Here is a 27,880-nt window from a genome sequence, read left to right on the forward strand (position 1 = left end):
CTGTGTGGCATTTGCATTCCTAAGCGGCGAGGCAGAGGAAGACTATGCATGGGCGCTTGAGCAGTTGAGATCACTGTACGAACAATGTGGCATTACACCCCCATCTGTTATTTTAACAGATCGCTGTCTTGCGGCGATGAATGCGGCTTCAAATCTATTTCCTTCTGCCGCTATACTCCTCTGCCTTTGGCATGCAAACAAGGCAGTCTTAGCTCGATGTCAACCCAAGTTCCCAGAGGCTGAGGAGTGGAAGGAATTCAACGAGTTCTGGCACTCGATCATTGGCTCACCGACGGAAGATGAGTATGCCAAGCGACTAGTCGAGTTTCAGCAGAGATATACCCCTGAGCACCTCGATGAAGTGGGGTATATCAACGCTACATGGCTTAACCCTTTCAAGGAGAAGCTTGTCCGCGCGTGGGTCGACCAGTCAAGTCATTTTGGCAACACGGCTACCTCACGAGTGGAAGGTATCCATGCCCTCCTCAAGTCTTATTTGAGAAGGTCGACACTCGACCTCTTCGAAGCTTGGAAAGCAATTCGGCTTGCTGTTCTCAACCAACTATCAGAGCTACAAGCACGTCAAGCATCACAACAGACTCGAACTCCTCTCGAGCTTTCAGGAGCTTTATACGGCGCTGTCCGAGGCTAGGTATCTCATGAGGCGTTGAGGAAGGTCGAGGAGCAACGGAAGCTGCTTCTGACGAAGAACCGCCTTCCATCTCCGATTTGTACAGGCACCTTTTCTCGAGTCTAGGGGCTCCCATGCTGCCATGTACTACGCACTCGTCAAGGCGAGCCTCTTCTGCTCAACGACTTCCATTCGCACTGGCATCTAAGACGCAATGGGGCCCCACAGTTACTTCTTGAGCCTCGCCAGCGTACTGAGCCAATTCAAGCGCGAAGCTCACTCCCAAAGTCGAGTACCAAGCGGGAGCCGAGCCACTTTGAGGTAGTGGAGGCTCAAGCAGCCCAACCGCGCCGGGCTCCAAGTCGATGCACTAAGTGCAATGGAATTGGTCATACGAGGACCTCAAAGGCATGCCCTTTACGGTATTCGGATGTGTTGTGATTATTGAGATTGGTACGTTATTGGTTGCTAGTGATACATGTGGTGGGGGAGGCGGCAGCGTTTGTTTGTATTGTTTTGTAATAGCATCAGCGGTATTTCATGTAATTACACACGGGACCCGTGTCCCTAGCGGGCCCCCATTCACCCTCTCTGAATTAGTCATCAAGATTGGAGTGATTGTTCTGTGGCCAGCAGCGAAGGCGGCCCCACAACATGTGCTGGGGGTCGACCAGCAGCACGGACCCCCTGGGTCTGGAAACCTCGCCAGCGCAGTGCCAGCTTTGCCGTTAACGTGCCCGGAATGTTGTAACACGCATCCACGCTGCGACCAACTGTCCGATTCCATCCGCCACAATATCCCCCCGTTTGGCCTGCCCGAGCCTCTCCCAACACAAACGTCGCGCACGGCCACTACTTTAGCGCAAACCCGTAACCTCTGTTCCTGCGTCAGATCTGCGCCAACAACATCAGCCGACACTCGAGCATTTCACAAAGCCGCGACCGCCGCCATGTCCGTCGAAATCGACCCCGTGGAACTTGGGTTCCGCAGTATGTTGTCTCGAGTCTCCACCGAGTTTGCCATTCTCTGACCGGCGCAGGGCCCTTCACTGTGGAGGTTTCGCAGGTCCTGAAAATTAAGAACCCCAACTCTTCGCCTGTCGCCTTCAAGGTAATTTGAACCCGACCCCCGGCATACTTCGGTTCTTGTTTTCTTACAAACCTAGGTCAAAACGACAGCTCCCAAGCAGTATGTGCATACCGGCCGCGAGATGGATGCCTGATAGCGGCCAAGATTAACTCGTCATCTAGGTACTGTGTTCGGCCGAACTCGGGCCGCATCGAGCCGGGGCATGAGGTCGAGGTATCCGGTTAGTCAAGATATAACCCGTCTCTGCCTGCTGGGAGACTCGTACTGATCCTCGTAGTCCTCCTGCAGGCAATGAAGCAGGAGCCGCCGTCCGACGCCAAATGCCGTGACAAGTTCCTCGTTCAGTCCGTCACGATCACCGCCGACAAGGAATTCACAAACGTGACACAGATTGTGGGTCTGGACCCCTTGATGCGCGAGATGTTGGACTAATCGGTTTGTGCGTGCAGTGGGATGGAGTAGAGAAGTCGGCCGTTCAAGAAAAGAAGATCCGGGTCGCCTGGCTTCCGCCACACGAAGGGCCTTCTCAGCCCGTCGCTACCCCTATTCGGCAGACGGCTACGAATGGGGTTTGTCTCCTTTTTCTGGACCACGGATTTCTAACAACAACTAACGCTTTGTGTAGTTCGACGCTACCCCTGACACCGCACCGCCGCCCGCCTATTCCTCCCCGCAGGACGACACCACCGTCCTCGAGGACACCACCGCGATTTCCTACCCCGAGCAGGACGAACCCCCCCACGAGCCCGAGTCCACACAAGCCACCCAGGCAACAGCCTTCGCCGGCCCCTCCGCCGTTGCAGGCAGCGTCCGATCCGCCGCGACCGAAACCTACGAGGAGCTCAAGGAGCGGCTAGCCAAGGCGGAAGCGACCGCCGCCTCCCTCAAGAACGAACTGGCCAGCGGGCTCCGGCAGCGCAAGACAGGGAACAGGTCAGAGGACAGCAGCAGCGCGGGGGTGCCGAAGCTCGCACAGGCCGAAAGGCAATCGTCGCGGGGCACCGAGGGCGTGCCCGTCGGGATCGTGGCGTTCCTCTGTCTCGTGAGCTTTCTGTTGGGGTATATCTTCTTCTAGGGGAAGCTGATGCCGGCCGGATAGGCCGGGCGGCCGTGGCGGAGGAGGAGAAAGAGGAGTACAAGCGCATTCACTCATTTTTGACACAACGCAACACACATGGACACACATACGCACGCACGCACGCACGCACAAGAGGAGATCGGACGGATGGTGGTTGTTGTTTCCTTTGTGGTTATGGATGGATGGGTTAGATGTGGCTAATGCAGGCCGGTTGGCCGGACGTGCGAGCCGGGGCCGGGATGAAATCAATACCATGTAGGGAGGAGGGCCAGAAGAAGGTGATGGGCCGGGAGCCGGGTGGGCCAGGGGGAGGGAAATGGGGTTGTGCCATCCCTGATTGTTTACTGGAAGGGATCATGTCTGCCTTTTTTTTTTCTGCTCGCCTCAACTCGGGCGCCCTTTTCTTTTGGTGTTTGTTGAATTAGCTGTGTTTGTTTTATTTGTACGTGGGAATAGGAATATCATGGTGTATTTTAGTCACCTAATGGTTGGTAATTACCGAGTCTGCTAGCGGAATCATGGTGACGGTTGACTGGCGTGCGGCCTCACTTGAGCCACGTGTTTAGGGTGAGGTGGCCGTGAAGCGTCCTATCATTATGCGTATGTCGTCGCATCATGAGAAAGCCTCGTCCTCGCCTTACCAACCGAATGCGTTAGCACCACCCAAGTCCAGGTAATCGGGTTTTGTCCACCTTGCGTTTGGACTCAGTTGTTGTCCAACCGTATCGTGCGTCTGCCGGTGCAAAAAGGTACTCCCTGTGTACAACGAGGGACAACAACAACGACCGCAGTAAGATAAATCCAAATACTCGTGCGTTTTTATATTAGAAATGTCGGCTACACGCCATCACGCTAGAAACACTCTATATGTACTGTATTGTCCATGAATACAACCGCCACCCGGCCACCCAGCCAGGGGCGCTCTACAACTTCGCCCGCCCCTCCTGCTTCTGCATCGTCTCGGCCACGATCCGCCGCTGGATCTTGCCCGTCGCCGTCTTGGGCATGACATCAGTAAAGTAAACCTGCGGAAGCACGTCAGTCTCACACACAACAACAAACCCAGTAAACCGAAGACGGATGGATATGCTCACCTTCTTGGGCACCTTAAACTTGGCCAGCTTCTCGGCCACCCACGCCTTCAACTCCGCCTCGGCCAGCCTCACCCCCGGCTTGAGCACCACCGCCACGCCAATCTCCTGCCCGAACATCTCATCCGGAATGGCAAAGCTCACCGCCTCCGAAACGGCCGGGTGGCGGGTAAGCACATTATCCAGCTCAATGGGCGAGATCTTCTCGCCGCCCTTGTTGATGAGCTCCTTGATGCGGCCGGTGATGATGAGGTAGCCGTCGGGGTCCTTGCGGCCCTGGTCGCCCGTGCGGAAGTAGCCCTCGGCCGTGTAGGAGGTGCGGTTGGCCTCGGCGTTGTTGAGGTACCCGCCCGTGACATTCTCGCCGCGGATGCAGATCTCGCCCTCGGCGCCGGGGCGGACGGCCGCGCCCGCCCCGTCGAGGATGACGACTTCTACGCCTTGGCCGAGGCCGACGGTGCCGGGCTTGCGGGGGCCGACGGAGGGGAGGGGGTTGGAGGTCATTTGGTTGGGCGGCTTCGGTCATGGCGTAGGCTTCGAGGACGGGGAGCGTTGTAGGTTTTTTCGAGTGGCGTGGAAGACGGTGGGGGAGAAAGGGGAGGAGCAGAGCGATGAAGCCGGATGGTGGGGAAGGGGAGAAGGAGAGAACGGGTTCTCTTGAGAAGATCTGGTGGATTGTCGGGACCGCCGTGTACCAGTTCGCGCCGTGGGTGGTGTAGTCGCGCCAGAAGTCGGATGCGGAGAACTTGGTGGGCACGATCATGGATCCGCCCGAGAGGAGCGGCGCGAGGAGGCCGCAGAGGAGGCCGTGGACGTGGAAGAGGGGCATGACCAGCATGGTGCGGTCGGATGCGGTGAGCTGGTAGGTTTGTTGGATGTTGTGCATGGTGCGGGTGAGGTTGCGGTGGGAGAGGGGCACGACCTTGGGGCGGGAGGTGGTACCGCTGGTGTGAAGGACCAGGGCGATGTCTTCGGGGTCCGGCTTGAGGATGGGCTGCTTGGACTTGCCCTTGAGCTGGCCGAGCTCCTTGACGTCGAGAGCAACCTCCTTCTTGGCGGCGTCCCAGTAGCACTCGGCGATGGCCGAGTTGAACTTCTGGGCGGCCTTCACGGCTGGGCTGCCGTTTTGATAGGCGCCCTTGGGAACGAGAACAATGGCCGACTTGACATCGTCGATATAGAACTCGAACTCATCCTGCTTGTAGGCTGGGTTGAGAGGAGCGGCGATAGCGCGCTGCCATGATGCGGCGAGGAAAGACACGATGAATTCGTAGGAGTTGACGGTTGCAATGGAGACGGGAGCTCCCTTGGCAATGCCAATGGCGGCCAGCTTCTGTTGGAACGAGGCTGTCTCGGAGACAAGATCCTTATAGGTGACGGTCAAGGCTTGGCTCCCAGGTACGATCACGACCGTGGAGTCAGGTGTGCCCTTGATGGCTGTTTGTAGGGTGAGGCCGGCAGCCATGGTGTCTTGGGGAGATGGACGAGTCCAATGAGAGTCGAGGCGGTGTTTCACAACGCTTACCCAGAATTCCAGATCCGGGCAATTGCAGTTCGTTGGTTTCTCGGAAAGCAGCGCGTAAAAGAAGGTAAATGTTTATCTCACAAAAATAACAAATCAATTGCCGTGTAAGTCTGATACAGTTACATATAAGCTTCGCGACTCCGAGATCCGGGCGTGTGTCGGAGATGGGCCGAGTGCCGTTGGCTTCATTGACGGGACTCGGATGACACAATCCGCGCTTGCACCTGAGACGAGTGGGTCTCACAGCCAGAAATACCACACACTAACACCGATCAGGTTGCACTCAACGTGCAGATCTTGAAATTCATGGGGGCGAAGAGAGAGAATGAAAATGGGAAACCGAATGCGGCCAGAGGCGAGCTGGAACTAATGAAAGGGGAAATGCGAATTATATGTTAGCGGTGAAGCTGCCAAATAGATCTCCATCTCATTAGTTCGTACCTGAGTCGTACCTTTTTGTGCTATGCAAACCCTTCCCTCTCTGGGTACTCACTGAGCAACCAAAGGGCAGGTAGGGGATGTCGTTTCCCTTGGATTAAACCGTTCAAATTCATATCCCCAATAAGCCCTAGGGTATGGCAGTTCCTGTAATCGGCAAATTGCCAAATGGTGCAGCACAATAACAGAGAGAGGAAGCAAGTCGGGGTTCGCTGAACCGTCGTCCAAAGCTTTAATTCACTACCTATTCGAGGTGGAGTTTGGAGTTTGGTGGGGCGTGCGTCGTGCAGAGCCAAGCGCGCCAAGTACTGACGATAAGATAAGAATTTGGGACCTTGCTGCTTGCTGCAGCGACAGGATGCGGTTGCCGTCGTCATTTGAGCGGTCCAAGCCAACCTACACCAAACTGCTGAGTTACGTCCATACTCTGCCACCATGTCGTCAAAACGCTATGCCTTCGTCCCGATGGACGATGAGCCTGCGCCTTCCTCCAGAGACGACAGAAGAGAGAGAAAAGACAGGAAGGACCGCAAACGCGACAGGTCGAGGTCTCGCGATCGGTCGCCACGACGACACAAGAGTCGGAGACACGATGGTGACGCATCACCCCGACGCCGCTCCCGGTCACCGCGCAATGACAGAGATGGCCCTTCAAAGACACGCCAGAGCGAATTAAAACGTGACGACTCCAAGATGTCCGACTTGCGGCTCAAGTCGCGCCAGCAGTACCTCGCAAAGAGGGAAACCGAGAGGCTCGCCCTGTTGCGAAAACAAGTGGCAGAGGAAACTGCAGAGTTGAGGTCAGGGGTCCGTCTGTCCGAGCGGGAGAAGGCCGAGTTCGCAAAGAACCGCGAGATTCTACGCTTAGCTGAGGAGCGCGCCCATATCGATGACTACCAGGATGGCTACCGGTTGCCGGATCAGTACGGTGCCGACAGCAAGAAGAAGGAGGACACCCTCTACAAGCGCCACGTCGAGAAGGATATGTACGGCAACGAGAAACACGTCACCGAGTACGAGGAGTGGGAACGCGAACAGACGGTCAAAGCGAAGGCACAGATACAATCCCGTGAGCGTGAGGACGAAGGAGAGTACGACTTCTTGCTAGACGAGGACGCCATCACCTTTGTTCGAGACGCAGCTAAGTATGCTCAACCGAGTGATGGGTTGACGCAGGAGCAGAGGGCTCTGAAGGACAAGATCGACGCCGCGGAGAAGGCGCATAAGACGATACAGGAGGTTCGGAAGAGTCTGCCGGTCTATGCGTACCGTGACGCATTTTTGGACGCCATTAAGGAATACCAGGTCCTTATTCTTGTCGGTGAGACAGGTTCGGGTAAGACGACGCAAATACCACAGTATCTACACGAGTCTGGCTTCACCAAGGACGGCATGAAGGTTGCTTGCACACAGCCCCGTCGAGTCGCCGCCATGAGCGTCGCTGCTCGTGTGGCCGACGAGGTTGGCGTCAAGGTTGGGCATGAAGTCGGCTACTCGATCCGGTTTGAGGACTGCACCAGTGACAAGACTGTCCTCAAGTACATGACGGACGGTATGCTCCTCAGGGAAATGGTCACATCGCCGACGCTCGAGGGCTACTCGGCCATCATGATCGACGAAGCGCACGAGAGAACGGTGCACACGGATATTTTGCTAGCACTGATCAAGGATCTCACACGCGCCAGGCCAGAGCTGAAGCTGATCATTTCGTCCGCGACACTCAACGCCGAGAAGTTCAGCGCATACTTTGACGACGCTCCCATCTTCAATGTCCCCGGCCGTGTACATCCGGTAGAAACCTACTATACGTCGGCGCCCGAGAGCAACTACCTAGAAGCGAGTCTGGTCACCGTCTTCCAGATCCACGCAACACAACCCGAGGGCGGGATCCTCGTTTTCTTGACCGGCCAAGAAGAGATTGACCGAGCATGCGAGCGGGTAGAGGATATCAAACGAAAACTTGGCAGTCGAGTACCCGAGATCATAGCTCTGCCTATCTACGCAAACATGCCTTCGGAACTGCAGGCCAAGATCTTTGAGCCGACACCACCAAAAGCGAGAAAGGTTGTCTTCTCAACCAACATCGCCGAGACATCACTGACAATCGACGGCATCGTCTATGTTATCGACTGCGGCTACGCCAAGGAGAACACATTCAGCCCGGTTGGCACAACAGGCCAGTCAACCCTGGCCGTAGTCCCCTGCTCCAGGGCGGCAGCAAACCAGCGAATGGGTCGAGCCGGTCGTGTCCGGCCCGGCAAATGCTTCCGTCTCTACACCAAATTTGCCTACCTCTCCGAGATGGACGAGTCCCCGACGCCCGAAATCCAAAGAACCTCACTCTCTGCTGTAGTCCTCCAACTTAAAGCCCTCGGCATAGACGACCTCCTGGGGTTTGACTTCCTCGACCCGCCGCCCACTGAGCTCCTTATCAAATCCCTCAACATGCTCTACGCCCTCGGCGCCCTCAACAGCGCCGGCGCCCTTACCCGCGTCGGCCGACAGATGGGCGAGTTCCCCGCGGAGCCCATGCTCGCGAAAGCCCTCATCGCCGCCACCCAGGAGGAGTGTGTTCAAGAAGTGCTAACCGTCGTCTCGATGCTCGGCGAGGTAGCCACCCTCTTCTTCCGGCCCAAGGACAAGAAGGTGCACGCCGACAGCGCGCGGGCGCGGTTCACGGTCAAGGACGGCGGCGACCACCTGACGCTGCTCAACGTCTACAACCAGTGGGTCGAGGCCGACTACTCGCCGATCTGGGCCAAGGAGAACTTCCTCACGCAGCGCTCGCTGACGCGCGCCCGCGACGTGCGCGACCAGCTTGAGAAGCTGTGCGACCGCGTGCTCGAGGGCGCCACCTCCACGTGCGGCGGCGTCCAGAACCCGCAGCCCGTGCTGCGCGCGCTGACCTCGGCCTTTTTCCTCAATGCCGCGCGGCTGAACCGTGGCGGTGATGGGTACCGCACCCTCAAGAATAACATGACCGTCTATGTGCACCCGAGCAGTGTGGTCAAGGCGATGGACCCGCCGCCCAAGGTGATTATTTACCACGAGCTGGTCGTCACGTCGAGGGAGTATGTCAGATCTGTCATCCCCATCGAGGCGAAGTGGTTGACCGAGTTTGGGGGGCATTACTATGACAAGAAGGATGTGGACGTGTTGGAAGCGAAGAAGCTGCCTAAAGAAAGGAAGTACTAGAGGTGCAAGGGGTGGTTGTAAGTTGATCGGCAGAAGGGCATTTGGGGAACTTAGGGGTCGCATCTTGGAAGGCTAAGCAAGGAATCGGAGTTTTGAATGCTTGTATGATGGCTATTTAGCAGGAGTCCAGGAGCGAGCTCATGTCAAAGACATATATTTTTCTTACCTGGAGAATTTCGAAAAAGGGTCTTCCTCCCGTTCTCAACAACGACCTCCCTTACCATGGACTGCCCCACCAATGAGCCGGTAATGGGGTTGAGGTCCCACTTAAATACAGTGCATTAGAACCCTGAAGGCCGCTTGCTTTCTTCGCCTTGTGCACAAGGCTGCGCTTAGCCTTGCATCTTCGACACAACGACGACAAGGCCGTGTGTCCCGGTCCTAACACGCCATTTCCACGTCCAAATAACCAAACTGTCACAGCATGGCAGCGCCTCCCCCACAACCGCCCAGCCGCGGCGGCATGTCGCTGTACGCAAACCTGCTCGACACCGACGGCTCAGCTTCCATCGCCCGCGACCCGGTGCTCTTCAAGAACGAGCAGGACCATGCGCCAGCCAAGAAGGCCATTGACCCAGGTATGTTTTGGGAGGCACTGCTACTTTCCCGAGGGATACGAATACCCAGCTAACGACGCCCGCAGCCCTCCGCTTCCAACCCATCCGCCGCCCGCAAATCAACAAACCCTCCGCCAAACCCAAACCCGCCTTCCCCAAAGCCCCTCCCGGCATCCCCTCCACCACCACCACCACCACCACAACAACAACAACAACACTCCCCACAACAGCCCCCGCTTCCGCCCCCGCCCCCAACCGGAGCACCCTTGCCGACTGGGCCGCCACCGAAGACGACGAGTACGAGTACGGGTACGGCGGGCCCGCGGGCGGCGGCGACAAGCGGCAGCGGGGCGGGCGGCGCAAGAAGAAGAAGAACCGCAACAACAACAACAACGAGGACGCCGCGCGGCGCGAGACCGACTGGGACGAGCTGTACGACCCGGCGCGCCCGACGAATGTGGAGGAGTATTTGAGGAGTGAGGATAGGGTGAGGGAGGTCAGGGAGTGGAAGGCCGTGTTGTATGCGCATCGGAGGAGGGGAAGGCATGGGGGTGGGGGTGGGCGTGTGAGTGAGGGGGAGTGGAGTGAGGTGTGAGGTGGGAGGGGATGGTTGGGGAGTAAGTTTGGTTCTGTTTTGTTCTGCTCTGTTTTTGTGGTGTGTGGTTAGGGGATGGGTGTTAACGGGATTACAGATCAGTTCGCGCCTCCCGCGTCGTTTACCCTTTGCGCCCGCCACCGATGTCACCTCCCCGTGTGGCGGACGATGCCACCGGGCGAACGAATAGCGTACGCCAGGCGGTTTAGCATTATCAGGCATGGCACCACCCACCACCCCCTCCCCCCGAAACCGCATCACCAGCACCCCCACCGCCACCACCCCCAGCAGACGCAGACCCCGGCCACCATCTCCCGCGCCCCAGTCCGCTACTCCCAACCAGCCAACCCAGACGCAGACACCGCCATGGACATCGACGCCGCCGACACCGACTACGACCCCGAAGTAGACTACACCTCCATCCCGCTCCCACCCCAACAACCACCCACCACCACCCAGCACTCAGAAGAAGAACGCACCACGCGCCCCGGGCAAAAGGGCTTCGCCCAGCGCCTCATGGCCAAGTACGGCTGGACCAAAGGCAGCGGGCTGGGCGCCGCCCAGACCGGCATCACCACGGCGCTGCGCGTGCAGGTCGAGAAGCGCAAGCGCCGGCCGGATGCCGAAGGCGGCGGGTTTGTGGGTCCGGCCGGGGGGAGGGGGAGGATTATTGCGCCTAATGTGAAGGGGAACCAGGGTGAGGAGGACGGAGGGGTGGGCAAGATGTCGGTTGTGGTGGTGTTGGATCGCATGTTGGATGGTATGGCGGATGTGGAGGGCGAGGTGGAGGCTGGGTTGGGGCAGGAGATTGGGGAGGAGTGTGGAGAGCGGTATGGGCGGGTGGAGAGGATTGTGGTGGATGTGGAGGGGGCGAGGGTGTTTATACGGTTCGTGGAGGCGGTTTCGGCGCTGAAAGGTGAGTTTTTCTCTCTCGTCTTCTTCTTTCGTCGTTGTTTTTCTGTCGTCGTCTTTCGCCCTTGGTTGCCATCGTTCATTTTCCCTCCTTCTTTTCGACTGGCTGGCTCTTAACTTTACCAACCCCCCTGATGAACCGGCTGACCAACTAACGTGGTTGTGATGTAGGCTGTGAACGCGCTACAGGGGAGGATATTCAACGGGAATGCGATTGCGGCAAGGTTTTACGACGAGGAAAAGTTCGAGGAGGGGGTGTACGATGGATAGATATCTTGCCAAAACGCCTGCTAAAGAATGAAGCTACGCACAGTTAATGGGCCCTTAACTGGCACTTCATCCTCTCTGGATATTCGAGAATCGAGGATCTGTGCTATTACTACTACAAACAAGTTTTAGTGGACACACAACACCGAGAGGCGTGGAACAAAACTAAACGTATGAGCAACTTCGTGTATCATATAGCTCGCGTATACTACGTCCATAAGAATTCCAAGACCTAGGGTCGTGTATACCCATGACTGATCAAGATGAAGTTCAACACCAAGGACGGCCACCCCGGTATTACAAGGTACTAACAAAACTTCATACAAAGCGAATCGACTACAAAGCACAAACTCATCGACTGATTACCGTCCGGCCACTAAATCGGACCTCCCCACATCCCAAAATCGTGCTGTCCAAGCTCAACCTGGCCAACGACCGCTGCCTTGCAAGACCCCAAACCCCAACTCGGCGCCATAGATTGCTGATGACTCGGTCCACCCACGGCAACATCTTTTCCCTTCCCATCCAAACACCAACGCGAGGGAGAAGCCACATCACAGAAAAGTAGGCGGGGAGGAAGCCAAATCAACAAATCCAGCGTCTCTATCGAGATATTAAGTCTAGCGGTGCGGTATGTAGTGTTGCGCGGCGCGCGTGACGGGGTATGCGGAGAGCCCAAAAGAAGCGGGAGCAAAACAAAACTCGACAGTTCATTCAAAGGAAAGACAGGGGGCCGTGGTTTGGTGTCCGCAGCAGAGAACTCGCATTGCCCGACCAAGTAAACTCCAGGTTCCCAAATTGACAAGGTATCCATCACTAGAGAGCCGAGGCGAGGCCAGCGACAGCAACGAGACCGAAGAGGGCAGCGTTGAAGACGGGGCCCGAGGCGCCGTTCTCATCACTACCATCGGTGCCGTCGACGTTGCCGGAGTTCGAGGTCGAGCCGTCGGTGTCCTCGTTGGCATTCTCGTTGTCGGCCGTGCAGGTGAAGACACCCTCGATAGAGCCATCACCGCCCTGGCTGCGGGGAGCCTTCTCCCCCAGCTTGTCGCACGACTTCCTGATGTTAGCAGTGCTAGAAACATCGAAGGCACCCTTGACGTTATCAAGCGACGGAAAGTCGACGCTATTGGTTCGGTATTAGTCTTGAAGCTCGTAATATTCCAAGCGGAGGATCTTACGTGGTGAAGTTGCCGCGGAGCTTGACAGCGCCGCTGACCTTCCTCAGCTTGGGGAAGAAAGTGACTTCGTCCAGCCCAGTGTTGTTGGCGATGAGCAGACCGCCGGCAATGTCGGTCAACTTCGGGAACGTCATGTTCTTGAGGAAGCCGTTGCCAACGAAGGAGATGTCGCCCTTCTCGGTGTGGGTCAGATTAGGGGCGCTGAAGGTCGGGAATCGGTTGGAGTCAAAGAGAGCGGAGCCGTTGACGACCTGGAGAGCAGGGACGGAGAACTTGGTCACGTTGGCAATCTCCATGTCGTTGATCCATTTCAGACTGGACAGGTCGACTTCGAGCTCAAGACCATTGGCCTGGATGACGAGCCTGTCGCTGAGCGACGTCAACTGGGACGTGTACTTCGAGAGGCGGCGGTTGTTGTCGAGCGTCAACTTCTTGACGGTAGTGAGCGAGAAGGCGTCCAGGTTGTCCAGGAAGGTATCGCTAACCCGGACGTTGTCGGCCTTGTCCAGGGGTCCCAGGGTGACGCTGTCCAGACGGGTGACCGACCCCCACTCAATCGATTGGGCCTCGGTGAGCTTGGGAAACTGGAGCGAGGTGAGGAAAGTGACGTTCTGGAGCCTGAAGGTGCCGCCGATCTTCTGCAAGCTGGGGCTTGAGAAGGTCTCCAGCATGCCGTTGTTCTCAACAATAAGATTGCCAGTGATCTCCTTCGGGCCCGACAGCTCAACCGTCGCGCCGCCCTGGGAGCCGAGCACGACAGTGCCCTTAACAGTACCGCAGCCGGCGAGCTTGGTGGCCTCGGCCTGGCCGTTGATGGTGGTCGTAGACACGGTGCAGGTCGCGGATTGGGCTAGATTACCGAGTCAGCGCGTGAACTGACTGCTAAGGAGGGTGCATTTTTATGCCATGGGGTCTCACCTGCGGCCGAGCCGATTGCCACGAGGGCAGGAAGAAGTTGCTTGACAAACATTTTGGTCAAGTCTGTTGCTGCTCACGGTTAGAATATGATGGCAAAGACCGCAATGCAGACAGCTGCTTTGGGACTGGAAATGGCGATGCTGGTGAAGTGATATGACGGGGTACGAGAATGAACAATATGGAAGAGGTTGTTGGGAGGTCGGTTCACGCCTTGGTTGCCGCCAGCGAGGCAGACGCGTTCAGAGCCGTGAGGCAGACAGTGCGACTGACTCGGCTTGTCCCGGAACTCCGTGTTAGAGAGAATCCGGGGAACCTCTCTCTGCCTTCCGTCTGCCGTCAGGTGCGCGTGTGCTGGACCCGGCCGGCTACTCCAAAGCGGATATCAAGAAGGCAGGATGGGCCCGGTTGCGCTGAGACTCGACTCGTGAGAGTTTGGAAGTTGAAACTCGTGGATCGGGTGCAGTGGAGAGTTTCAGGGAAGGAGGGAAGCGCGAATAACAATGTCCTGGTTTTTTGTTCTCTTGCCTCCAAACTGACAATGCAGCTTCGAGTTCAAATGCCAACGCACCTCTTCTTCAATGGAATGGTTTGTGTCGTCAGAATTCCTCGCGGTCGGGTGATTCGAAGCGGGCGAACCGGAAAAGGTGAGATTTAGAGAAGTGGTAAAATGGGGATAAACGGGCGAGTGGTCGTGGCTGGACCTCTTCTTCCACGGGAGAGTAACGAGTGTAGTGAAGCAAAAAGCTAACGAGGGGAGAGAAAAGGCGATGTAAAACAGGAAGGAGAGAGGCGTGAATTCAGAGGAAGCGTCTCGACCAAAGGGGCAGAAAATACAGAAACCTGCCAGGAAGGGGGAATTGGAGCTAAATTATTGTTGGTGGGCCCGCCTTGATCCGGACACACCCCCCTGCAGGTTGGCAGTTGCAGAGTTCCAGGTTGCGCGCTCCGAGGCGCCACCCCAGTGCCTCCCTCAATCGCATGTCTCAGCTTTTCAGGGGCTGCCAAATCGAATCCATTTCCGCAAGTTCTGCAATGTGGGCTCTGGTCCTCGAGCCGCCCTCTCTTGTGTTTCTGCGTTGGCTGCCGCCATCAAACGGCCTCTATTTTCCCTTCTCTTTTTTTTTTACACTGCGAAGTACGAATACACGACATTCTTTTGCATATTTTGGGGTCATCGAACAACTGAACGCGCGGGACGAAGTAGCAACGCCCCATGCGATCGGAGCTTGGCGAGATGAGGGTGTGGTCCTAGTGGTTGCTCACTGGCAGAACCGTATCACCGTTGCGGGTCGAATTCCTTGAATGGACAAGGTTCCCCTGACAGCTCGTTCCAACTTCCCAGCTCGGCCGAGCCCACGCTTGTCCTCGAGCTGCTCTCTGTTTCGGCGGCAGGCGACCGAGCCGACGTCGATGGCGTTTCTTGGCTGATCTTTGCTGGGGTCGAGATTGCTCTTTTCCTCGGTTCGGTCCTTGAGTCCGGGCTCTCCAAGCTTCTGAACTCCACCGCGGTCACGCATGCATGAGTCGCCTCGATTTTTGAAAAATTCCCACCGGCGCTGTGCCCAATCCTTGGTGTTGTTGGTTGCGGTTTTGTGTCTGGGCCGTTGTTTATTACCTCCCGCGAGGCGCAGTGCTTCGTGATGCAACAATCTGCAGGTGGAGGGAGCTCTTGCAGTAGCCTGCAGGAAGGAAATCCCGATTTGTTGATCCGTTCCCGGCACAACAGCTCTCTTGTGCCTGCCTTGATTTTTGTGGATGACGTCCGCCCAGTGCAGTGGATGAAACAAAACACGGAATAGCCAAGCAGGAGCTGAGTCTCGTCGTCCTCACATTGTTTCGCCTTCAAGTTTCCAGCCACACATAACCCGCAAACATGGCACCAGACTGGCAGACTGGCAGACTGGCAACAAGCACAGAGACTGCGCGACCCGGATGCATCTTTCAATCACCCCATGATTGGCTAATCAACACGAAGCGAAGTGCAAAGTTGCACCCCACCTTGGTTGAAGCCGATCTCCATGGCATTCAATTCGCCCCCTGACTTCAATCGCCCAATCGAACTTGGATGATTTGCACAATTGAGACGCCATCTCCTGCCAATCTCGTCCTGTTTTCTCCCCGCAAATTCTGGAGGTCTGGCCGCTGCCACAGACTGCCGTCCGATCACAAGCTGCGGCTAGTGAGCCTGCTGATTCATGACCTAGCATAATGATGCGTCGTTCATTGTGGAGGAACATACGGACAAGATCGTATTCGACATCCACATAATTTTAACCAGGCAACCGGAGTCAGCTCACCTGACAACGTCGTCATGAAGGAGCTCCGAGCCCAATGCGTCGTCATTGATCCGAGCTCCCTACACGAGTTATCCTCTTATCCCAGTGCCATGTCCCGGTGTCTCCGTGTTGCTGTGTGTATGGTTTGTACACGAATTACATAGTTACATGTCCCCGTGCGACAAGTCCGAGCGGCCTCCATCATGATTGCGTCAGCTCCAAACGACACTGCGCGACTTGGGCTTGCCCTCAGTTACCCAACCGTGGATTGTGTTGTTGTTCACGTGTATTTTTGACCCGAGGGCAAAACGGAAATGTTCCGCCGTAGTTGATCAACGGCGGCATGGCAACACCATAGTTAGTTACCCTCTCGGCGCCGACCCTTAATAACTAACTCGTAGCGCCCTTAGCAGGCTTGGGCGGTGAGTGAGCATCACCGTCTTCCAGCTAGCCACACCTTGACAACACACTGTCCTGTGTCACCGTCAACACGCCGTTCTCCCGTGTAAGGTGCTACCAACCAAGAAACGGTGGCGAGCTGCAGCGGTGCTCAACATACGCAGGCAGTCCGTCGGGAGGCCGCCGTCCTATCAAGCCGACCGACCTGCTCCTAGCAACGACCTCGCCCGACCAACCACTGAGGAGTTGCGTGGCCACTAGAGGACCTGCATAGTAAGGGAGTGGTTAGTTAAATATTGCGAGGTATCGATCATCACTCCCTGAAACATAGCGTGGCGCGCACCAGGAATTCAAACTGGGAAAAGTCCTTGCCTGACCAACGAATCCCCTTGAGAGATCGACAGGGAATGCCGGCAGCGGCAAACACGATGCATTGACGGAAGCTTGTTTTCTGGTGCCACCACTCTGCTCCCACCCCGACACGGCGTTTGTTCTGTGAAAGAAACATGCAGAGGTCTCACAGACAAAGCCTGAGAAGCTGAGCGGTACGACAAAAACTCGCTGGGAACATCCCACGAGGGGAACCCCCACAGAGGGCCATCGTTGCCCCCAAATCCCAAACGGGTACACAAAACCACACCCACGGGACACCTCCCGCACATCCCACCACACCACCCCCCACTAACCACGACCCCCACCCTCCCACTCACTCACTCACTCACTCACTCACTCCATCGTGCTCACGTCCGTCTCCTCCACCCTCCACATATACCACATAAACAGACTCCGATACGGCCTAAACCTCTCCGCCACCTCCACCATCTCCTTCTCCCCCATATACTTCCACTTCCCACCCCCCCTCGCCTTCAGTTTCGCCACATCCCTCCCCACAAACGCCGCCATCCCGCGCTGCACGCCCAGGTCCCCCGTCGAGAACACGTCCAGGCGCTTGAGCGCGAAGCACGCAAACATCTCGGCCGACCACTGCCCCAGCCCGCGCACCGCCGTCAGCCGCGCCAGCACTTCCTCGTAGGGCGCGTCCGCGAGGAGTTGCGCGCTCAGCGTGCCCGCGGTGAATTCGGTGGCGAGGCCCTGGATGTATTCCGCTTTGCGCTGGGAGAGGCCGGCGGTGCGGAGGGTTTCGAGGGGGGTGGAGGCGACGTCGGCGGGGCGCGGGAAGGTGGGCGGTGGGGTGGGGGTGTTGTTGTCTGTGGGAGCGGCGGGTTCGGTAGATGTGGTGGTGGTGGTGGGGTTGAAGAGGGCGATGAAACGGTTTTTGATGGTTTTGGCGGCCGCGCCGCTGACTTGCTGCGAGATGATGCTGCTGCAGAGGGCCTCGAAGGGGTCGATCTGCTCGGCCAGGCCCTCGGGCGAGAAGATGCGGCAGTGGTGGGCGTCGATGAGCGGCTTCATGCGCGCGTCGACTTTGATGAGGTGCGCGCAGGCTTCTTCGAGGATGCTAGTTGTTGTCGTAGTAGTAGTTGCGGTCGCTGCTAAACTTGTAGACTTGCTGCCGGCGCCGAGCTTGGAGGGTATAGGCTCGACCGCGGTTGGCGCGATGATGCGTGATGTTTTGGGAGACCGAAGGACTGCATTGGTACGGTTCGGATCTGCTAGACGGGAGACCGCCGCGGGCCGGGGCTTTTGTGTGTGCGCACCCTCCGCGATGAGCTTAACTTCGGCAGGTGTGAGCGTTTCAGGTACGCCGTCGAGCTTTTTACTCCGCTTCTTTCGTGGAGTTGACGGCGCCTTTTTAGTCTCCTCGGCCGCTGGTGCTTGCGTGACCGCTTTTCGTTTTCTAGATGCCGCTGGAGGTGCTGGAGGAGGCGCCGGCTCAACAGTCGCAGCATTGGTGACCAGAGAAGCCAACCGCGCTGATCTCCGCGATGCCATGTTCTGGGCCTCTGTTTAAAGCACGGCCGTGGGACAGATTTCGAAGCGTGAGAACCAGGGGCTTCTCGGGCTCTCAACCAAAAATAGGTGGTGAGGGAATCGAAAGTGCAAAATCTTGAGCCGGGTTGGGAATTTGAGACTTCTTGGTTTGGAGATGAGAGCCAAAAACGAACGTCCGAGGGAGTAATACCGGGGTTACGAGACAAGTCCGAATGGACATATCCAGCGATGGTATGATTGAGTTAGGGAGTTGAAGTGAAGATGCGAGTGTCAGGCGTGTAGGTGCCCCACGATACTTTTGTTTACACTTTCGTCGCAACGAGCCGGATAAAAGACCCTTTCTATCTTCCCTCAACGTCGGGGAATTCTGTTCTTCTCTCGCTCCCGTGAGACGCGCGCCCTTCGAGATGTCATCACGCTCCCCGCGCCTGCTCACGTGGTATTCCCTGGGCCGCCAAAACTCAATTGGGGTTATGCGCTGCGTCCTCCGGATCCGGGAAGGGAGCCCCGGTCTGTCTCATGCCAAGGCGGGCTTCTTTCTGGAAACAGGCCAAGAACGCTCGTGCCTGAAGTGCGAGTCAGATTCGGGGTCCAGACCTCGAATGGTGGAAATCAGAGTTTCCTGGGGATTTAGGCCTAGCAGCGCTGTAAAATGACACAAATGAACAGTTGTTCCGAGAGCAACGGCCCGAGATGACCTCCGACTTTAGTGTAGAAAGATGGCAGTGCAAGCCGGATGATTGGTAGATGCTTGAAACTCTTTTGAGAGAACACGCAGGGCCCCCAAATTGCTTGCAGCCATCCTTGCAAAGCTTGCGGGGACATGAGAGAGTTGCTCGTTAGGTAGTTAGTAGTTAGTTCGTTAGTGGTCTTCGTGGGTACAGCAGGAGCTCGTCACACCCACATACCTGATATATTATATGGACAACCTAGCACTGCTCTGGTCTGCGAGCTTCTTTGAGCTTCTCGGAATGCCATCGAAAAGCGGGAGAAATCTCGTATCGAACAAGATGGCGGCTTGGCCCGTCCTGCTCCCGGTCCTGCGCCAACAAGCTTTGCCGCCGGGTCACGGCAGAGGGGGCGGCGTCTGAACTGCCCGGCCTGCGGGGTGAAGGCGGCTGTCGAAGCACAAAAGTCAAAGGACCAACGTCTGGAAGAAGAAAACTGAAAATTAAAAGATAGTTGCCCAGAGTCTCAGCGGCCCGTATACGGATCGGTTATCCTGAAACCCTCGTTCATTTCTATGGAAGATATCTCGCTGTTTGTGACATCTGCAGCTAGAGATTCTGCAGCGGAAGGATGGTGGATGGTGGAGGTGGCTTGGCCCAGACCAAAAGTGGACCACGGGCCCCTAATCCCGGCGCTTCCCCTACCGAGACGGTGCATTCGATGGTTCCTGTCGACAAGGCCTGGAACCAGCTAGGTTGCGCAACATTCCCTCGACGACTCTTCACGGCAGCTGAGCTTACGCACCCGGCCACAACGAACGCAGACGGACCCAAGCCGCTCACGACACCTCAGTCTCGCGTCCGGCGGCACGAAACACGATCTTTTTGGCAGTTTGGATGTCGCATCGAATACTCGTGGCCTTGCTATTCGTCGCTCGCTAGTGTCGCACTAAATCAAGACACCTTCCAGAACTTATCTCAGCTTGCGATACCCCCGCGGCCCTCTGTTCGAATCTTGGATTGGCTCTCGCAAGACAGCACCGAAGAAGCAGACGGCGAAGACGGCCCTAGATCCCACCGGCCGAGCCATTTATGCGCTCGCTCTCGTCGAGGGCAATTGTAATACTTTACAATGCTGCTTCCTAAGGGCGGCGTCAGCTGGAAGGCTGCCAGGTCAAATCTACCACCAACAAGGGCAATATGGGTCTTGTTCACCAGGTCGCGGTTCCTGCTTCTCCTCGCCCTCACCGGCTTAATAGTCTTGCTATGGCGAGGTATCAGAAGCTCTGCGCCGGATATGCAAAGGTCCGACTTTCCCGGCTCCCAATGAATTCCCCAGGTGCCCGTTTGCCTATCGCTAACACCCCACTCAACAGGTTCTACTGCTGGGGCCCTTCGAAACCACCCATGGAGATGACGCCGAATGAGCAGGCATCATGGACCTCCCACCTCAGCACCCCCGTAATCTTTAACCACCATGCGCCGCTCGAGATCAACTCGTCCACCATCCAACACGTCGACCTGAACCCCATCAAGTCCACGACGAAGGCCGTGCAAAACAACGAGCGAGTCCTCATCCTCACTCCCCTCAAGGACGCCTCTCGGTACCTCTCGAAATACTTTGAGCTCGTCGCCAAGCTGAGCTACCCCCACCACCTCATCGACCTCGCTTTCCTCGTCAGCGACACCACCGACGACACACTGGCGGTGCTCGCCGCCGAGCTCGACCGGATTCAGAAGCGCCCGGACAGCGTCCCCTTCAGGAGCGCAATGGTGGTAGAAAAGGATTTCGGCTTCATGCTAAGTCAGGATGTTGAGGACCGTCACGGCTTCAAGGCCCAGGCGCCGCGGCGCAAGGCCTTGGGCAAGGCCCGAAACTATCTCCTCTATACGGCGCTCAAGCCTGAACATTCCTGGGTGTACTGGAGAGATGCGGATATCGTTGACAGCCCCGAGAGGATTATTGAGGACTTCATTGCCCACGACCGGGATGTTCTCGTTCCCAGTATGGACACAGCATCAAGGAGCTCGTTTGACATGGAGGCTGACCGCACGTAGATATCTGGTTCCACCGCTACCAAGACGGCCGCGACATCGAAGGCAGATGTGGGTTCAGCATCCATGTTTCGTGCCAATATTTCAGCTAACAATTGACGCAGTCGACTACAACTCATGGGTCGAATCCGACAAAGCCCGCAAGCTCGCTGCGGGCCTAGACAAGGATACTATCATTGTCGAGGGTGCGTTTCCACGGTGGCTGTGACGCCCCACATGGCAGGTAAACTGACTTTGCTTCAGGTTACAGAGAGTTCGACACCGGGCGGACGTACATGGCCAGGATGGGGGACTGGCGAGACAACAAGGACGAGGAGATTGAGCTGGACGGCGTCGGCGGCGTCAACATCATCGTCAAGGCTGATGTGCACAGATCAGGTAGGTGGGAACGCTGCCGAGGCCGTGAGCAGCAGGCTTACACAATACAGGGATCAACTTTCCGTGCTACGCCTTCGAGAACCAGGCAGAGACAGAAGGCTTTGCGAAGATGGCCAAGCGGGCTGGGTATGGCGTCTACGGCCTACCCAACTATGTCGTTTGGCATATCGACACCGACGAGAAGGGCGGAAACGTATAAACGATTCACGCCCTCTTTTCTGACCCGTCCCACGGAAAAAGCAACCAGCCGTGAAGTCGGTCCCCAGAGGAAGCCATGTTTCCCTGGCTTATTGTACGACAGCCCACGACGCATATCGAAACAGAACCCCTCACCATCTTGGGGGGGGCAGGCGTTAGGCGGTTAAGATGGGATTTTTGTTTATTCTCTTCCTTGTTTGCATCTTCGCCCTGTTTTTTCTATTTGGAAGCGACAAAACAGTGAAGTGGCATAGCACTCGACGACGCCGGGCTGACCTTCTGAGGTCGCCTCCCGGCTGACTTCATTTTCATCTTCTTGGCCGTGTCATGCGCATTTCGGGACGGAGACCGAGGCGGTGCCTCGTTAATGCGACTGGTCGTTGGTATTGGGTGTTGGCGGGGGATGGTGTATGAAGGGGGTTGAATTTGGGAAGGTTCAACGCTACATACACACGTAGGAAAATTGGCGGTGGCTGTTTTTAGGGGGTCACCGGGGCAGCAGCTTACTGTTTTTATGGGTGGATGGTTGGATGATGCTAGGAGTCTGTCTCACTGCGCTTGGTTGAGTCCTTTGGGGCCTATTGCCTCTCTACTCGTCGGTGCGGTTTTCTTTGGCGTAGAATGGGGTGCTTGCAATACAAAATCACTATTTTGGCTGGTGGCCGGACCAGTAGGGCAATCGTATATCATTGTGACTTTATCCAAGCGGTCGCGGCCGAACACTAGAAAAAACTACGTAGGGAGCGAGACTATTCAACATCCAGTAGATATACCTTGGGACCCTGCTTGGACGCACACATGAACCCAGCCGTAAGGCCTATGCCGAAGCTACGATATGGACTAGTCGAATCAATCCTCATCAAGCTAGATACATGGTGTGAGTGAGAGCGCAAAGTAAATTGGGCGGGCGAGTTGTCTGGCTGGCGGGACACACCAGAGTCTATACACATACATGCCAACACGTCCTCTCGAATACCGGCGGCAGCTCTATCTCCCCTCCCCAGCGCCTCCCTTACCACACCCCCGGCGGGCATGACTTCCCCCTTCCCTAAAGTACAGTTTTCTCATCCTCGCGAACCTCACTCCCTCCCCCCCGGCCGGCACAACGCATCCCCCTCCCTCCCGCCCCAGCTCCCCCCCTCTTCCCACATTCGACGACAAGCAAAGCACTCTAGTGCTTCTTGAGCACGGTCAGGGTGTCGAGGGCGTGCTTCTCGTTGGACTCGGCGTAGATCTGCGCGAGGATGGGCGACAGGTAGGGGACGTCGTCCTCGGCCTTGGTCCACTCGTTCTTGGGCAGGATCTTCTGCTGCAGGCTGAGCTGCGTCGCCCGCCGGATCCGGTACACCCGGTCGTAGCTCTCCTTGGGCGACAGCCGGCCGAGCGCCTTGAGCACGGCCTCGTCTTCTTCCACGAGGAGGTCGTCGGCCCTGTTTGTGAGGGGAAGGAGGGGTTGGGTTAGTTTGGTTTGGTGGTTTGCGTTGCTTGCTTGGTTTGCTAATTGGGGAGGGAGGGGGATGGGGGTGCAATTGGTGATTCGGGAGGAATTGGTGGGGGTGGAGGGGGAGGTAGGGTAGGGAGGTGGTGGATGAGAAGGGAAGGGCGGAAGAAGAGAGGTCCAACGCACTTGAGGCCCAGTTGACGGTAGCCAGCGGCGTTGGCGTACCAGCCGGCAAGCGGCTTGAGCATGTTCGCAAGCCAAGGCCGCTTGGAAACGGCATTGTAGAAGGACGGCGCAACAGACATGGCGGCGGTTGTGGATTGTTCGCGGGGCGTGTTGAGCTTCTAGCTTCTGAATTCAAATTGCCGCGAAATGCAGACCTTCACTTTCGAAGCTGTCCCGGGAATTACCGTTACTGCCTGGTTTGGTGCCTGAATCTTCGGGATGGTACGGTAACGTAAGGGAGCTGCTCAGCGCCCATGTATGTTACACAACCCTGACAACCCCAACCCCAACCCCAAACCCCCAACAACCACGCAACACGATGAGGTAATGGGTCAGCGGGAACAAGAATTCTTGATCCTTTTGTTGATAACGTCCAAAGGCGTTCACTGTGATCTGCAAGCTTGAAGCACTTACTACATGCTTCAAGCTTGCAAGATCACAGAACAGCACCGAGTGGCAATTTCATCCAATCCATCTGGAAGAGTTGAAACAGTACGGTGTATTGCAGAGCAAAAGACGGCTGAATCAACACTTACACTCTTCCATTCCCGTCACTCTTACACTTTTAACGGTTCGCATTCCTGTTTCGGACACTGCAGTCCAACCGGCCCGCTGCAGACACCTCGGCATCCATCTCAACTAACCATCGACTGCCCTCGTGCGCACTGCGCAACGCAGTTGTTGCATGACACGAAAGGAATTCCACCTCCGAATCGGCCCATCAGGGAGACCCCTTTGTGAGACCCATCATTGGCAAACCGCACCTCCAACGCAGAATTCAAATCCTGAGCCGGGGACAGCCAGCCCCATCGGCGCTCACCGGCTTCCCGCAGCGTCCGATTGTGCAATCCGACCGGCCCACCCGCACCCGCACCCGCCAGCACCCGCCAAGCGCATTTCCCTTTCAAAGTCCCACCCATCGCCCTCGAAACTCTCAACCCAGTTTCCTGACAATCGGGCGCACTCGTACGCCCAGATCTTCCAAGCCGAACTTGGATATTTGATCACCGCCCCGTGCGCCCCGCACCTGAGTCCATGAGAAGTGACAATTGCTAGAAGTCACGATCCCCTGCCTGCGCGGGCGCCTTCCCCGCACATCGGCATCAGAGGGAATCGCAGGCACAGAATTACACCGCTGGTCACAGCTCCTCGATAATATCACCTCAATTGTGACAGTGACCCGAGACATCTACTATTCTGGAACCACCGGCCCTCGAGGAACCCGAAATCGAAAGTGCGTTTGCAAACCACCCATCGAACGACTACGATCTTGCCCCTTCCTGAAGGCGGCATGTCTCACAACGAACACCTCTCTCCCCACGGACAACCTGCGCCTACATCTGGGGCGGAATATGGGGTAGCATTGCCTGGTTCCCAGGTATTGCAGTCTCGGTCGGCGGACTCATCAACGGAGGCGACAGACTTGGCAGGCTTAGCAGCTGGTGGAGCGATGCCGGACCCGGTCCAGCTCACCTTCAAGGAGCGATGGGCTGTCAGGGCCTCGGATTCACAGTTCAATGCGCTGTCGGGCGCAATAGGTGGCTTCACATCAGGAATCGTCACCTGCCCGCTCGACGTCATAAAGACCAAGCTACAGGCACAGGGCGGATTTGCGAGACACGGGTCAGGGCACCCGAGGATTTACAAGGGTTTGTTCGGGACAGCAAGTGTGATATGGAACCAGGAAGGACTGAGAGGGCTGTACAGGGGCCTGGGGCCCATCATAATGGGATACCTGCCGACATGGGCGGTATGGTTCACCGTCTACAACAAGTCGAAGCTTTTTTTGGGTGAATATCACAGTGGGTTGCTTGTTCAATGGATGGGAAAATCGGAATTGATGCTAACGGGGCTCTGCAGACAACTCATTCGTGGTCAACTTCTGGTCGTCCATCATAGCTGGGGGCAGCAGCACCATAGTCACGAACCCGATTTGGGTTATCAAGACCCGTCTGATGTCACAGTCAACCAGCCACAACAGGACGCAGTTCTCACTCTTCCCTAGAGGGGCCAATACACCGACATCACGACCAACGCTACATCAGCCATGGCACTACAGGTCGACATTGGATGCCGCTCGCAAGATGTACACGACAGAGGGCATCTTGTCGTTTTACTCGGGCCTCACACCGGCTCTCCTCGGGCTCACTCACGTCGCCGTCCAGTTTCCTGCATACGAGTACCTCAAAGTAAAGTTCACCGGCCGGGGCATGGGCGCAGCGCCCGAGGCAGGCCAGGACGACAAGGCTCATTGGTTCGGTATTCTCTCCGCATCCATCATGTCCAAGATCCTCGCCAGCAGTGCGACCTATCCCCACGAGGTCATCCGCACAAGGTTGCAAACACAACGGCGGCCGATGCCAGGACACGAATACATGGAAGGCATGGGACCCGTGCAGCCGGGCGTCAACGGAGCGTCCCAGCAACCACAGGCCGGACCCAAGTACAAGGGTATTGTTTCTACGGTTCGGACCATGCTCCGGGAGGAGGGGTGGCGGGCATTCTACGCAGGGCTGGGCACCAACATGATGCGTGCCGTGCCGGCCGCCACCGTCACCATGCTCACGTATGAGTACGTGATGCGCCACCTCAACCATGTGCGACTAGATGGAAGGGAGAAGCTTCAGTTGCTGAAGGGGGAGTTCCCTGGGGCATGAGCTGGAAAGGAGCCATTTTTCGAATTCTAAACAGCCACTTTTTTTTTCCTCAAAGAAGTCGATGCGAATCACCTTATCACCATTCCCCGTTGCTCCTGGATGGCGCTCTTAGCATATTCTTGAGCAAGAGACGCCCTCCTGCCTCTACCCATCGCCCATCATCCCTCTAACCCCGACGGCAGCGGCGGGGAATTAACGGTTCTCTTGACACGATATGATACCCCCATTTGGAAGAGCAGCAAATGCGATGCAACATAGACCGGGGCGGGCAGGCAGTTGTCTTTGGCGACCAAATCAGCAAGCGGCAGCAGCAAGCGGCAGCAGCAAGCGGTATCCATTTCATTATCCACCACAGCCAGTGGTCCTTTTCTTCCTCCTCTTTCCTTTCTCTTGGGCGGCCAGACAGACCCACGGACAGGCATCTCCGATCAAGGGGCACTGGGGACCTGGCGGCTGATTCGTTTGAAGGGAGCACTTTCATTTTGGGCTTTTGTTTTGTGTTTGTACGCATAGCACTCCACCGTGTTGTGTGGTGCTCTGCTGGGCTGGATTGGGGACCATGCATACCCTTGGGGCCGGGACGGTGGGGAGGGTTTACGATGGCTTTGCTCTGTGGGGTGTACTTGTACATATATGCATTTATAGACAGGAGGCGGATGGGGAGGGGAATATGAGATATATTCACCAGTCAGCTGTGTGTTGCAAATTGTGCAGAGGTACCTGACAGCGCCACTTTCCTTGGCCGTTTTACAAACTGTTGATCAGACTCGTAACTAAAAATTAGCGACATGATAAAAACCAAGTTCATTGTCTTGTAAGGTGTTGTAAGTTGGATGGTTTTCTTGGGTCCGTTGTTAGGCAGCTGGCAGATAGTGAGCCCCTCAAAACCCCTGACCAAATATTTTGGCGAAGACCACCACGCCATCCACCCAAATCCAAACATCAGACCTCGGTCTCCCTTGATTGCTGAGTTGGTGAATACCAACCGGGAGATAATGAAACATGTCTCGTAACATCAACCCAAAGGTATTTCACACTCTCAGTCCTCGCTAATCCCATCAATTCTGCAAGAATGCTATGCTGACTTCCGCCGAATTGATGTAGACCATTATGGCGCCCGTGGCCGCCTTCACCATGGCTGGCTTGTTGTTTTTGTAAGAATCTCGCTCGAGACAGTCCAAATTTAAATGATGAGTATGCTGATTGATTGGCTGCAGCTACACGCGGTCGTCAATTCGGGCAGCGAGGCGGAATGCGGTGAGTCGGTGCTTGGTGCTTACTGGAATGGAGAGACAGCGACGCTGTTGTTATTTGGCACCATTGCAATTTCTACCTTCTGCCCGATACTTCATCCTTTATATTTTTGTTTCTTTTTCTCCATGTTGTCGCTGGTTTTATACAAAGGCTAATACAAACACAGAAAGTCAGCCATCATGACCACCAACATGCACAACAGCAACAGCAACATGGCGATGGGGGGCGTCGGTGATGTGGCGGCTATAGACGAGGTTTTCCATGTGACGGGGACCAAACCAGATGATGGTGAAGGTTGAGCTGTCTCGAGCAAGTTCGATCAAGGCAGAGAGATACCCAACTCCCATTGCTATCAAAACAAAGAAAACTTCAAAAACATACAGATACTATATACAGCTCCTGGTTTCCATTTTTCAACCCGAACCATCCAAGAGAGCAGATCACAGCAGACGTCATCCGGATAAGGAAAATTAAGGAAATAAACGGAAAGGAAAAGAGCCCCTAAATGCCCTTGTTACCTATCCAGCCGCTATTAGCAACAAAACACACGCTCATTTCACTCCTCCTTCTTCTCGCCCTCCCCATTAGCCTCCTCCTTCTCCTCCTCCACCTTCACCATTCTCCTTCTCCTCGCCCTTAGCCTCGCCATTAGCCTCCCTCACAGGCAAATCCTTCTTCGACTCCTTCTCCTTCTCCGTCTCCGCCCCACCTTAGCCTCCTTTTTCTCCTCCCCCCCCTCCACCACCTCTCCCTTCCCCTTCCCCTCCCCATCACGAGGATTACCGGCCCACGGTGAGATCTAGAACGATTTTACTTTGTCTCGGAGGCTGTTTTGTTGGGAACCATATTTTGTTCTGCGCAAGCGGAGTGTCATCGATTTCTGCGCCGCCAGAAACGAACCCAGTTCTGGAAGCGGGGTTTATTTTTAGGGTAAATAGGAGAGATCGGACTCTTGTTT

At 56.3% G+C, this 27,880-nt stretch overlaps 10 protein-coding genes across 10 annotated transcripts; 6 read left to right on the top strand and 4 right to left on the bottom strand.

Moving 5' to 3' along the window:
- Positions 1–136: 136 nt before the first annotated feature.
- Positions 137–2,796, top strand: CHGG_06989 (uncharacterized protein; the record flags this gene model as incomplete). The annotated part of the gene is made up of 8 exons (XM_001224644.1): positions 137–581; positions 795–1,053; positions 1,203–1,621; positions 1,811–1,820; positions 1,883–1,941; positions 1,999–2,114; positions 2,171–2,290; positions 2,347–2,796. 8 exons carry the CDS (start codon positions 137–139, stop codon positions 2,794–2,796), a joined length of 1,878 nt encoding a protein of 625 aa, XP_001224645.1.
- A 926-nt stretch (positions 2,797–3,722) lies between these two features.
- CHGG_06990 (uncharacterized protein) lies at positions 3,723–5,355 on the bottom strand (the record flags this gene model as incomplete). Its single annotated transcript, XM_001224645.1, has 3 exons — positions 3,723–3,824; positions 3,894–4,355; positions 4,435–5,355. The coding sequence occupies 3 exons, from the start codon at positions 5,353–5,355 to the stop codon at positions 3,723–3,725; spliced, it is 1,485 nt and encodes a 494-aa protein (XP_001224646.1).
- Positions 5,356–6,288: 933 nt separating this feature from the next.
- On the top strand, positions 6,289–9,048 carry CHGG_06991 (uncharacterized protein; the record flags this gene model as incomplete). The annotated part of the gene is made up of 1 exon (XM_001224646.1): positions 6,289–9,048. One exon carries the CDS (start codon positions 6,289–6,291, stop codon positions 9,046–9,048), a length of 2,760 nt encoding a protein of 919 aa, XP_001224647.1.
- A 424-nt stretch (positions 9,049–9,472) lies between these two features.
- CHGG_06992 (uncharacterized protein) lies at positions 9,473–11,556 on the top strand (the record flags this gene model as incomplete). The annotated part of the gene is made up of 5 exons (XM_001224647.1): positions 9,473–9,626; positions 9,836–10,170; positions 10,273–11,116; positions 11,284–11,369; positions 11,512–11,556. The coding sequence occupies 5 exons, from the start codon at positions 9,473–9,475 to the stop codon at positions 11,554–11,556; spliced, it is 1,464 nt and encodes a 487-aa protein (XP_001224648.1).
- A 639-nt stretch (positions 11,557–12,195) lies between these two features.
- On the bottom strand, positions 12,196–13,530 carry CHGG_06993 (uncharacterized protein; the record flags this gene model as incomplete). Its single annotated transcript, XM_001224648.1, has 3 exons — positions 12,196–12,505; positions 12,561–13,410; positions 13,479–13,530. 3 exons carry the CDS (start codon positions 13,528–13,530, stop codon positions 12,196–12,198), a joined length of 1,212 nt encoding a protein of 403 aa, XP_001224649.1.
- Positions 13,531–16,879: 3,349 nt separating this feature from the next.
- Positions 16,880–18,046, bottom strand: CHGG_06994 (uncharacterized protein; the record flags this gene model as incomplete). The annotated part of the gene is made up of 1 exon (XM_001224649.1): positions 16,880–18,046. The coding sequence occupies one exon, from the start codon at positions 18,044–18,046 to the stop codon at positions 16,880–16,882; it is 1,167 nt and encodes a 388-aa protein (XP_001224650.1).
- A 1,800-nt stretch (positions 18,047–19,846) lies between these two features.
- CHGG_06995 (uncharacterized protein) lies at positions 19,847–21,346 on the top strand (the record flags this gene model as incomplete). The annotated part of the gene is made up of 6 exons (XM_001224650.1): positions 19,847–20,019; positions 20,091–20,719; positions 20,773–20,820; positions 20,874–20,954; positions 21,013–21,147; positions 21,198–21,346. The coding sequence occupies 6 exons, from the start codon at positions 19,847–19,849 to the stop codon at positions 21,344–21,346; spliced, it is 1,215 nt and encodes a 404-aa protein (XP_001224651.1).
- A 1,170-nt stretch (positions 21,347–22,516) lies between these two features.
- Positions 22,517–23,091, bottom strand: CHGG_06996 (uncharacterized protein; the record flags this gene model as incomplete). Its single annotated transcript, XM_001224651.1, has 2 exons — positions 22,517–22,775; positions 22,973–23,091. The coding sequence occupies 2 exons, from the start codon at positions 23,089–23,091 to the stop codon at positions 22,517–22,519; spliced, it is 378 nt and encodes a 125-aa protein (XP_001224652.1).
- Positions 23,092–25,095: 2,004 nt separating this feature from the next.
- On the top strand, positions 25,096–25,668 carry CHGG_06997 (uncharacterized protein; the record flags this gene model as incomplete). The annotated part of the gene is made up of 1 exon (XM_001224652.1): positions 25,096–25,668. One exon carries the CDS (start codon positions 25,096–25,098, stop codon positions 25,666–25,668), a length of 573 nt encoding a protein of 190 aa, XP_001224653.1.
- Positions 25,669–26,778: 1,110 nt separating this feature from the next.
- On the top strand, positions 26,779–27,386 carry CHGG_06998 (uncharacterized protein; the record flags this gene model as incomplete). The annotated part of the gene is made up of 3 exons (XM_001224653.1): positions 26,779–26,822; positions 26,886–26,925; positions 27,306–27,386. 3 exons carry the CDS (start codon positions 26,779–26,781, stop codon positions 27,384–27,386), a joined length of 165 nt encoding a protein of 54 aa, XP_001224654.1.
- Between the last annotated feature and the right edge of the window lie 494 nt (positions 27,387–27,880).

This window comes from Chaetomium globosum, genomic scaffold (genome assembly GCF_000143365.1).
Source record: "Chaetomium globosum CBS 148.51 scaffold_5 genomic scaffold, whole genome shotgun sequence".
Classification (NCBI taxonomy): domain Eukaryota; kingdom Fungi; phylum Ascomycota; class Sordariomycetes; order Sordariales; family Chaetomiaceae; genus Chaetomium; species Chaetomium globosum.